Source organism: Portunus trituberculatus, chromosome 2 (genome assembly GCF_017591435.1).
Source record: "Portunus trituberculatus isolate SZX2019 chromosome 2, ASM1759143v1, whole genome shotgun sequence".
In the NCBI taxonomy this organism is placed as follows: Eukaryota; Metazoa; Arthropoda; class Malacostraca; order Decapoda; family Portunidae; genus Portunus; species Portunus trituberculatus.
This window is the reverse complement of record NC_059256.1, coordinates 6,032,304-6,043,506: the sequence shown is the minus strand read 5'-3', so window position 1 is coordinate 6,043,506 and position 11,203 is coordinate 6,032,304. Positions and strand designations below refer to the sequence as shown.

At 46.3% G+C, this 11,203-nt stretch overlaps 2 protein-coding genes across 2 annotated transcripts; one reads left to right on the top strand and one right to left on the bottom strand.

Annotated features, from left to right (window-relative positions):
• The first annotated feature begins 115 nt into the window (after window positions 1-115).
• Window positions 116-4,500, top strand: LOC123503806 (zinc finger protein 160-like). Its single transcript, XM_045253839.1, has 2 exons — window positions 116-455; window positions 2,401-4,500. Exon 2 carries the CDS (start codon window positions 2,539-2,541, stop codon window positions 4,360-4,362), a length of 1,824 nt encoding a protein of 607 aa, XP_045109774.1. The 5' UTR covers window positions 116-455; window positions 2,401-2,538; the 3' UTR covers window positions 4,363-4,500.
• Window positions 4,501-6,994: 2,494 nt separating this feature from the next.
• On the bottom strand, window positions 6,995-11,182 carry LOC123503797 (nuclear pore complex protein DDB_G0274915-like). The gene is made up of 4 exons (XM_045253811.1): window positions 10,729-11,182; window positions 10,669-10,698; window positions 8,938-10,638; window positions 6,995-8,026 (listed from the first exon to the last, which is right to left on the bottom strand). The coding sequence occupies exons 1-4, from the start codon at window positions 11,180-11,182 to the stop codon at window positions 7,968-7,970; spliced, it is 2,244 nt and encodes a 747-aa protein (XP_045109746.1). The 3' UTR covers window positions 6,995-7,967.
• Between the last annotated feature and the right edge of the window lie 21 nt (window positions 11,183-11,203).

The following is an 11,203-nucleotide window of genomic DNA, read 5'->3' as shown; positions in this document are numbered from 1 at the left end:
TAAATACACATGTTTGGATTGAATTACACATGAATTAAGAGAGAAAACTTTTATTGGTTGAGTGCTGAAGTGGCAGCCCCGCTCCGCTCGCCTCATTGTTGGCCCCTCCCTGCACTGCTACCTGTGGTACTGGTAGTGGTCGTGGTGGTGGTGGTGGTGGTGTGAAGAGTAAAGAGTACACACCGGTGTCCTGCTGGGCCGCGTTCCGTTGGGGACCGTATGGCGTACAGTATGGCATACTTCCCCCGAATCGGGGGGTACCAGCATACGGCTCGCCTTGCGGGAGCGTGCGGGACCTTGCGCTCCTCGGAGGTGAATGCTTGGCGGTGTCTGGCAACTATTGTTTATCAACAAACCGCAGACGTCCGCCGCTTCACCACTATATTTTCAGTGTGGGGGATGTAAATGCTATTTTGACAGCTTATGCGACGTCACAGAACATCAAAAACAATGTGGTAAGTCTGTTATCCCTTGTAGAATGCTGGAATAAGGCAATATGACGAAAATATTAGTATTTATAGCAATAAAAGACGGTGTTGTATGTGTCGCATTTCTTCCCACAGCCTCTGAGGCAGAAGAGACAGCCTCTACCGCCATGGTAGCTGCTGCAGAGGCCCCTCCAGCACCTGTGGCTGCAGGGACAGTTTCCCTTTGCATTCGAAAGTGTTTCTTGAAATCTTTCCCGGAATAAAGAGGCACTATCATCTCTGCATAGTCCTTGACCCGCACAGGACTTGGCGGCCTATCCTCTCCCTCTTCTCCTTGCCTTGGCAGCCTCTCTTCTCCCTCTTCCTCTCGCCTCAGCAATATTTCCTCCTCTCGTGCTAAGAGGAGCTCTGCAGCGTCCAACAGAGGGTCTTTTGCGAGCTCTTGAGCGAGGAGGAGGAGAGCAGCTTGGACGGCCATCTTGTCAACCATACCCGTATGGCTTACGCGTTCCCTTGCGTTCCGTTGGGGGTTGCGGGGGGCAGCGTGCTAACTTCCAACGGAACGCAGCCCTGGTGTCCACCTCCACGCTCCACCCTTCACCTGTGCCTTCCTCAACCAGTAGTAGCAGTGGTGTAGCCTGTGATTGGCCCTCCACAGGTGGAGCACCAACACTCACTCACCGAGGCGAGGAGTCTCACGGGAACACTGCCAGTGAGTGTTTACTGTTTACTGTTACACTTGTTACTGTGTTGTGTGGACCAAACTCTTTTGTCTGCGGTACAATTCTGGTCCCCACATTACAGGAAGGACATACCGTAGCTCTATTGGAGTCTGTGCAAAGGAGGAGGACTAAAAGGATACAGGGAACGAGGGATATACCTATGAAGAGAGACTGAAAAAACTTAGTCTGGATTCCTTAGAGACGTAAGTTAAGAGGAGACTTGATACAAGTATTTAAGTGGTATAAGGGTTTTAACAAAGGGGACATGGATGTAGTTCTTAGGATCAGTAGCGGGGTCAGAACCACAAATAATGGGTTTAAGCTTGAAAAATTCAGGTTTAGAAAAGAAATGGGAAGAAACTGGTTTTCAAACAGAGTGGTTGAGGAGTGGAAGAGTGTCAGTGGGCATGTAGTGAGGGCTGAGTCAATAGGGAGCTTTAAAAGAAGGTTAGATCAATTCATGGATGGGGAAGATAGATGGAATTAGGTAGATTAAGCACACTGGGACTGCCTCATATAGGCCTGGTGGCCTCTTGCAGCTTCCCTTCTCTCTTATGTTCTTATGTCTGGTACACTGGTACATGCTGCTCTGCGTGTGTGGGTGGGGAAGGCTCCCACGGCGGAGGGAACCTTCTCCCGAGGTTAATACTTAGGACACGTCACACACAATTAAGGTTCACCTTTCACAAACTTGATCAATAATAGCAATACAAAATAAAATGTTGCTTAATATTAGGATGAGGTGCGTGTCCCTGCAGCTCTCGTTGTGCTGGCGGCCATCCTGATCCTGATCCTGCTCTTGCTGCCAGCACTTAACCTAGCCAAACAAGAAGTATTTACCTAGTTGTATATTACAGGGTTGGAGTGGAGCTGGGGGCTCATAGTGACCTGTCTCCATGTCTACATTTATCCAACTGTTCCTTAAATTTGTGCACACTTTCTGGTGCTACAATCTCTTCACTCTAGCCATTCCAGAGGTCCACCGTCCTGTGTGGAAAACTGAACTTCCTAATGTTCCTCAGACACTGACTTTTCATGATCTTGTTTGTCTATCTCCATCCACCGTCAGTGTTACCAGGTCTTGTCTGTCTATCTTTTCCATACAGTTTGCTAACTTTACATTGTAATTAGGTCTCCTCTTTCCTATCTATCCTTCAAATAAGGTTTGGTTAGGTTAGCATTCCAGCTGTAGTGTTTGTGAGACGTGTGTACAGTTTGTGATGGCCACACCACTCTTCCCTGCTCCACAGACCAGCCCAGCCCAGCCAGCGTCCAGTCTGCCGCCGCCGCCCCTGCCTGCCACCCACCGACGGCTGCCTGGCTGTCTGTCCTCCCCGAGGCTCCCTGCAGGACTGGCCGTGGCGTGTGCTGGTGACAGTGGTGCAGGAATGGAGGGTGTGAGGCCGGGCAGCGGCATGGGTGGCCAGTGCCAGCAGCAGCAGCAGCAGCAGCAGCAGTCAGCCTCAGGTGTGGGGAGGCACAGGCGTGGTGGCAAGGATCACCAGGAGACAGGCAGCTCTGGCCACACAGGACAGAGCAGGTTTGAGTGCCAGCAGTGTGACAAAACTTTTACCACCAAACAAGGCCTCACCACACACACCCTAGCACACAGTGGTGTTAGGAATTATGAGTGTGGTGACTGTGGGAAGAAATTTGGCAGAAAGTCTACCCTCACCACACACAGCCTGACACACAGTGCTGTTATGAATTATGAGTGTGGTGACTGTGGGAAGAAATTTACCCATAAGTCTTATCTCGCCGTACACAGTGTTACACACAGTGGTGTTAGGAATTATGAGTGTGGTGACTGTGGAAAGAAATTTGGCAGAAAGTCTCACCTCACCAAACACAGCCTGACACACAGTGGTGTTAGGAATTATGAGTGTGGTGACTGTGGGAAGAAATTTACCCATAAGTCTAACCTCACCACACACAGCCTGATACACAGTGGTGTTAGGAATTACAAGTGTGGTGACTGTGGGAAGAAATTTACCCAAAAGTCTGCCCTCACCAAACACAGCCTGACACACAGTGGTGTTAGGAATTATGAGTGTGGTGACTGTGGGAAGAAATTTACCCATAAGTCTAACCTCACTACACACAGCCTGACACACAGTGGTGTTAGGAATTATGAGTGCGATGACTGTGGGAAGAAATTTTCCCATAAGTCTAACCTCACCACACACAGCCTGACACACAGTGGTATTAGGAATTACAAGTGTGGTGACTGTGGGAAGAAATTTACCCAAAAGTCTCACCTCACCAAACACAGCCTGACACACAGTGGTGTTAGGAATTATGAGTGTGGTGACTCTGGGAAGAAATTTACCCAAAAGTCTAACCTCACCACACACAGCCTGACACACAGTGGTGTTAGGAATTATGAGTGTGGTGACTCTGGGAATAAATTTACCCGTAAGTCTAGCGTCACCACACACAGCCTGACACACAGTGGTGTTAGGAATTATGAGTGTGGTGACTGTGGGAAGAAGTTTAGCCAAAAGGGAAACCTCACCACACACAGCCTGACACACAGTGGTGTTAGGAATTATGAGTGTGGTGACTGTGGGAAGAAATTTAGCCAAAAGGGAAACCTCACCACACACAGCCTGACACACAGTGGTGTCAGGAATTATGAGTGTGGTGACTGTGGGAAGAAATTTACCCAAAAGTCTTCCCTCACCAAACACAGCCTGATACACAGTGGTGTTAGGAATTATGAGTGTGGTGAGTGTGGGAAGAAATTTTTCACAAAGTTTAAGCTCACCACACACAGCCTGACACACAGTGGTGTTAGGAATTATGAGTGTGGTGAGTGTGGAAAGAAATTTAACCGAAAGTCTACCCTCACCAAACACAGCCTGACACACAGTGGTGTTAGGAATTATGAGTGTGGTGAGTGTGCGAAAAAATTTACCCAAAAGTATGCCCTCACCACACACAGCCTGACACACAGTGGTGTTAGGAATTATGAGTGCGGTGAGTGTGGGAAGAAATTTACCACAAAGTATGGTCTCACCACACACAGCCTGACACACAGTGGTGTTAGGAATTATGAGTGTGATGAGTGTGGCAAAAGGTTTCCTACCATTTCTTGTCTTAATAAACACACCTTCAGACACACTGGGTTGAGGGAGTTCAAGTGTGATGACTGTGGCAAGTGTTTCAAGACAAAGGCTGATATTGCCAGACATGTGAAGGTCCACTTTTGAGGTGGGGCCACAGCCGTGCCTGTGGTGGCGGCTGTGTCTGTGTGTGCTGTGAGGGAGTAATGAGACAAGAAGCAGTTGTTTTGTTGGTGGCGCAGGTGTGCCTTTCAATAAATGTGTGTGTGTGTAACATGGTGACAAGTTGTTTTCCTTCCCTGTGTTTTGGTGTCTTCAGTCTCAGTTCTTGACTAACAGGCTAAGAACACACTACACTGTACAGTGTTAATGCTGCCATGGCAACACTCTCTATGACAAAATAAATAGATAGATGAAAGCAATACAGCAGCCTAGAAAACATGCATTGATACAACCACCACCAAACAGGACTGGTGAACTCGAACAGCTGAGTTGGGGTGGTATTTTTTTTTTTTTTTTTTTCATCATGTGGGCTTTTCACTGGAATTTCTGGGCTAAAGGGGATATTTTTGGGGGGTACCAAATATCTCAAAGCCCATCCGCTAGGAAACCGTTGTTCCAAGTGAGGAAGCCCAACCTACACTCGGACCATGGACAGGATTCGAGCCCGTGCGCTTGGAGACCCCTTGGACCCCAAAGCACGCATGGTTCCACTGTACCATGGTGGCCCCATATACATATACAAGAATGGTTTGGCTAAAGGTCAAAAGAAATAATGAAATCAAACAAATACGAGACACAAGGTGCAATAGAGCAATGCAATACAATACATGTATAGGATGAACATAATATTGCACATACACTGCTGGTCAGAGCGGAAGGTCCAAAAGGGACAATAACTTTCACGCTGACCAAATTTCATTCATCCCTTCTTAACTCCTAAACATACGTCGGGATTTGCTGTATGTCGCTATCTGACAACTCTGCAGCTCCAGTTGTCAAAGTAGACGATATGTTTCCTTTGTCAACATTCGTCTGTGGTTCGTGTGATTGCATTTGAATTTTCTTTCACCCTCCCTCACGGGCCCTTTTTGTGGATGCGTGAGCTCACCATTGTGCCCTGTTACTACCTATTATGGGACCTAGGACACGAATTAGTAAGGCCCAAATCTTATTCATTTGTGCCTCAGTGAGGGAGAATAATTCAAATCAAGAAACTGCCGTGAACACTGGCAAATGTCTCGGGATTGTTCAACGTTGGACCAAAATTTATCATGAGGGACGAAGAGATGCTTCGCCACCACCTTACAAGCCTGAAGGGCGTAAGCGCACTGTGAGCCAGAGAACTCTGAACATTATTCGAAGACATAGGATAACGGAGTTGCCGCGCAGTTTCAAAACCTTGCTTCAGTCATGTTTACCTTAACAGTAGGCAAGCAGTTTGTGTCTCAGCACAAAGATTGGGACTTAGGTAAGTGTCGTAGGGTACGTTGGTCAGATGAGGCAAGCTTTCAGATTATAGATAACTAGAGAAACTGTGTGTACCGCAGACCCAGTAGTAACCGTCACGATCCACACTACACAACACTCATGAAAATCCAGATTCTTTGATGGTGTGGATTGTTTTTCTTACTATGGTCTTGAAAAATTAAGTGTTTTTGCCTAAGAATGTTTGTATGAACCAAAATAACTACCTTGAGCTAATTCTAGATGGAAAAGTGCAATGCTGATACCTTCATGCAAGATGGTGCACCGTGCCATACGACAAAGTTAATTGTTGACTGGTTTGATTTCTGCAATATTAGCCTTTTAAAACCTTGGCCTGTAAGTTCCCCAGACCTTAACCCTATAAAAAATCCCTGGACGTACATAAAACTGAAGCTAAAGGAGAGAGATACCTCCTCCCTCCCACGCCTCCAAGCCGCTATTCAGGACATATGGGACAATATTGACACTCAGTATCTCCACCACCTGGGTGATTCACTTCCCAGGAGACTCAAAACGTCAAGAAGGCACGAGGGCACCCTATCAATCACTAGTTAGGTGAATACCCTCATTAAAACATATTTTCTGTGTCATTAATCTCCTTCACAGGATGTCACAGGTACCACGCCTTCTGCTCTGACCACCAGTGTAGGAATGACTCAATAAGATGCGCCACACATTGCAAACTTAGAATATTCCTTCAAAAATATTTCCGAGTGGCAGAGTTTGGCAAATCAGCAGAGTCTTTCCTCCCGTGTCTCATCAAAATGTGTGTTTACCGAGCCACTGCTGATTGTTAAAGGCACAAACTCACAGGGCAAGGAGGAGGAGGAGGAGGAGGAGGATGAAGAGTTAGTGACAGGAAGAGGAGGAGGACAAGAAGATGACTTGGAAGGATGCCTAAACTATAAAAGGAGGAGGAGGAGGATGCCAACAATATGAGAGAGAGAGAGAGAGAGAGAGAGACAATGACTTCCTTTCTCACGAGTTTGTAAGCTTTTCCTCCTCAAATTAAAGAGAGAGAGAAAGTGAGTTAGCTAATCTTACTTTCTTTAATTCCAGTCAAGTTTGTTTCATTAATTGTCAATTTTCTCTCTCACTTTTTTTTCCTTAATTTCTTTGTTTTGTCTTTAATATTCTCTCTCTCTCTCTCTCTTTCTCTCGTTTACACACTTAAACTTTAAATTCCAAAAAGAGAAGAAGGGAGGCCTTGAACAAACTCTTTAAAAACAAACATGTTGCCATTTATTTATTTCACTTAAAATATACAATAATAATAATAATAATAATCAGTACTATATTAGTTTGAGAGAGAGAGAGAGAGAGAGAGAGCACATATTATCCCTATCTAATGCACTAAACAACAACAATAGTAGTAGTAGTAGTAGTGTATATTAAAAAGGATTTGCCGAGTTTCTACTACTTCTACTACTTCTACTCTTTTTTCCCTTCCTCCTCTTTTTTCTATTTCTTTTTTTCTCTTCCTCTTTCTTACTTTCTTATCTCCTCCTCCTCCTCCTCCTCCTCCTTTCTATCTCCTTATCTTTATTTCTTACTCTTCTCTTCCTTCTCCTCCTCCTCCTCCTCTTCCACCTCTTATTTATTGTATATATATTATTTTTCTTCTTCCTCCTCCTCCTCCTCCTCATTTTGTCAACTAATCGTCAATGAAGTCAAAAGAAGAAGAAGGAGACAAGTTAATAATAAAAATAAAAACAGGAGGAGGAGGAGGAGGAGGAAGATTGAATACAAAAACATAAACAAACAATAATAATAATAATAATAATACACAAACTTCATTAATTGTCTAAGTCAATTTTTGGGGTGATTATTAAAGGTTATTTGAAGTTAGGTTACAAAATCATTAAGAGGAAGAGGAGGAGGAGGAGGAGGAAAAGGTTAGGTGTAAAAATAATAATAACAGGAGAAGAAGGAGGAGGAGGAGGAAGATTACGATAGGCTAGATTGAAATAATGAGAGGAGGAGGAGGATAAAGAAGATGGTTAGATTAGGTTAAAAATGAGAAAGGAGGAGGAGGAGGAGGAGGTTAGGTGAAGCACACAAAACACCCTCATAAGTGGTGTGGAATCCTTTAGCAGAGATCGGCAAAGGGAGTAAGGAAGACACAAGAAATCCTATTTGCAAATCCTCCACCCTTAGGAATTGTGGCAAGGTCCTTAGAAGCACTGAGGGTTGGCATCTTGGGGGTTTTATCCTTACATATGGGAGATATCCTTTGTGTTATCCTTAGTCCTATTTGGGGGTTCCTATCGCCGACGTGTAGTCCTAGGTCGTGGACGTCGTGGGCCAGCACCGGGATTATTGCCTGCGAGAGAGAGAGAGAGAGAGGGTAAAGAGGTGTTTCAGGTGTTGTAGGGGTGTTACTAAACCTATCGGTGTCGTGATGCATTTCCATATTCCTTTTGGTTACGATTTGGTGATTCTAAACAGCTTCAAAAACTTGTGTGGACGTCAAAATATTGAAGACTGGCTATCAACCCCTTCAGTACTGGGACACATTTATACCTTAAGTTTTGTGTACCATTAGACCATTTTATTGACATTAGGAAGGGTGTATGGACGGCACAAGATTAATGGCCACAGTCTTCACTATTTTAACCCCTTCAGTACTGGGATACATTTTTACCTTGTGTTTTGTATACCATTAGACCATTTTATTGACATTAGGAAGGGTGTATGGACGGCACAAGATTAATGGCCACAGTCTTCACTATTTTAACCCCTTCAGTACTGGGATACATTTTTACCTTGTGTTTTGTATACCATTAGACCATTTTATTGACATTAGCAAGGGTGTATGGAGCGCACAAGATTAATGGCCACAGTCTTCACTATTTTAACCCCCCACATGAGTTTGTGAAGCTGTACAGAGTCACCAAATAGTCACCCCAATGAATAGGGAAACACGTCATGCTACTGAAGGGGTTAATCTTCCGAGCTTCATAGACCCTCCCTAACATAAATAAAATGGTCTAATTATACCAAAAGAACTCATGATAAAAATATGTCCCAGTACCAAAGAGGTTAATATGGTAAGAGGTTTCTCAAGGTGTGTTTGGGGTGTTGTGGGGTGTTTCTAATGGTGTAAGGGGATTTGAAGGTGTGTGTGTGTGTTTTGGTGTACAGGAGTCAGTGTATTTTGTGGTGTTTAGGGGTGTTTTCCTGAAAGAGAGAACACACACACACACACACACACACACACAGACCGTCACTCACCAGGGGTAAATGTTGGCGTAGCAGCAGCAGCTCCTCCGAACTGAAACACTCCCCCTGCGGCTGGCTGTGGGGCAGTGGCAGGCGCAGGGGACCCAAAGGCCGGGGCAGGTGGGGACTGTGCACCCCCCCCTTGCCCGAAACTAAACCCAGCACCCCCCTGTGCCCCAGAACTGCCAAAAGTTTGAGTAGGGGACTGGGTGTTGACCCCTCCGAAATTAAATGCACCTGGGGTAAATCCTTGGGCGTTTTGGGGGGTGGTGAAGGGTGAGGTGGCTGTGGTGGTACCAAAGGTAGGTGCTGGTGCTGTGGTATTAGCCACTGTGGTGAATCCCTGCCCACCACCGCCACCACTGCCAAAGGAACTAAATGCGAATGGCGACTGTGAATTTCCGAAGGGTGTTTTGATGTTAGCGGAAAAACTGAAGGGGCTAGACTGGCTTGCTGTGGCTTGGGGTGGGTTGCTGGAGCCCTTCTGGAACTGGAAGGCTGTGGTGGTGGCTGTGGCTGCTGTGGTGGTGGGGAACACAAAGCCAGTCTGTGTGGTGGGTGTTGTGAAACTGAACCCAGATTTGCCTCCTTCACTAAACCCAGATTTCGCCGCAAAATTGAAGGGCGATGCTGTGGTAGTGGTGGTGGTTGCTGTGGTGGAGGGCCCAAATGTGAACAGTCCCTGTGTGGCAGGTGTGGTAAGTGTGGCAGCAGGTGCAGCAGCAGGTGTGGCAACAGGTGTGGCAGCCGCAGCACCACCAAATTGAAATATATTTGCCACAGTCGTCCCAGTGAAAAATGTGGTGGTGGCGGTGGCGGTGGTGGTGGTGGGCTGTGGTGAGAAGAACGGTGGGGAGCCAAAGGTCATAGCTGTGGTGGTGGATGTGGTAGGGGTGGTGAAGGAAAAGATAGAGGAGGCTGTGGTGGTGGTGACGGTGGTGGTGGAGGGAAACTGTGGTGCTGTTGTGAAAGAAAATATTGACTGGGACTGTGGCTGGGTTAAGCTAGATTGCAGAATACTAGATGCAGGCTGGGCTAAGTTAGACTGGCTTAGATTTGGCTGAGTTAGGCCTGACTGGCTTAAATTGGGCTGAGTTAGGCCTGACTGGCTTAAATTGGGCTGGGTTAGGCCTGACTGGCTTAAATTTGGCTGAGTTAGGCCTGACTGGCTTAAATTTGGCTGAGTTAGGCCTGACTGGTTTAAATTGGGCTGAGTTAGGCCTGACTGGCTTAAATTGGGCTGGGTTAGGCCTGACTGGCTTAAATTTGGCTGAGTTAGGCCTGACTGGCTTAAATTTGGCTGAGTTAGGCTTGGCTGGCTTAAATTGGGCTGGGTTAGGGTTGGCTGGCTTAAATTTGGCTGGGTTTGGCTTGGCTGGCTTAGAGCTGCATCCGAACCACTAGTCTTAGGCGACAGAAAGGAGAATGCAGATTTGCCACCACCAAACATAAAGCCACCACCACCACCACCACCACTAGCACCACCACTCTGAACCCCAAAAGTAAACAGATTAGCACCAGCAGCAGCACCAGCAGTAGTAGTAGTAGCAGCAGGAGGTGACTGGAAGATAGAAATAGTAGTAGTAGTAGTAGCAGTGGTAGTAGTAGTAGTATCCTTGGCCAAAGCATTGTCATTTTGGCCAAAACTGAAAAAGGAACTTGACTGGGCAGGTGTAAATAGGGAAGACTGAGTACTGGGTGACAATATGGAACCTGCTTGGGTGCTGGGTGACAATATCGAACCTGCTTGAGTACTGGGTGACAATATGGAACCTGCTTGGGTGCTGGGTGACAATATCGAACCTGCTTGGGTGCTGGGTGACAATATGGAACCTGCTTGGGTGCTGGGTGACAAAATACAGCCCGACTGAGTGCTAGCTGTCAAAACAGGCATAGACTGAGTGTTGGGTGACAAAATGGAACCTGCATGGGTGCTGGCTGACAAAATAGAACCTGCTTGGGTGCTGGCTGACAAAATGGAACCTGTGTGGGTGCTGGGTGACAAAATAGAGCCCGACTGAGTACTGGCTGTCAAAAACCCTCCTGGAAGAGTGCTAGAAGTCAAAACCGAGCCACCTTGAGTGCTAGAACTGAACAAACCTCCAGACTGAGTGCTAGGTGACAAAACAGAACTTCCTTGAGTGCTAGACTGAATGCTAGAACTCAAAAAGCCCCCTGATTGAGTGCTAGGAGTCAAATTAGAACCTGCTTGACTGCTGGGTGACAAAATAGAACCTGCTTGAGTAGAACTAAACATATTGCCTAACTGGGTGCTGGA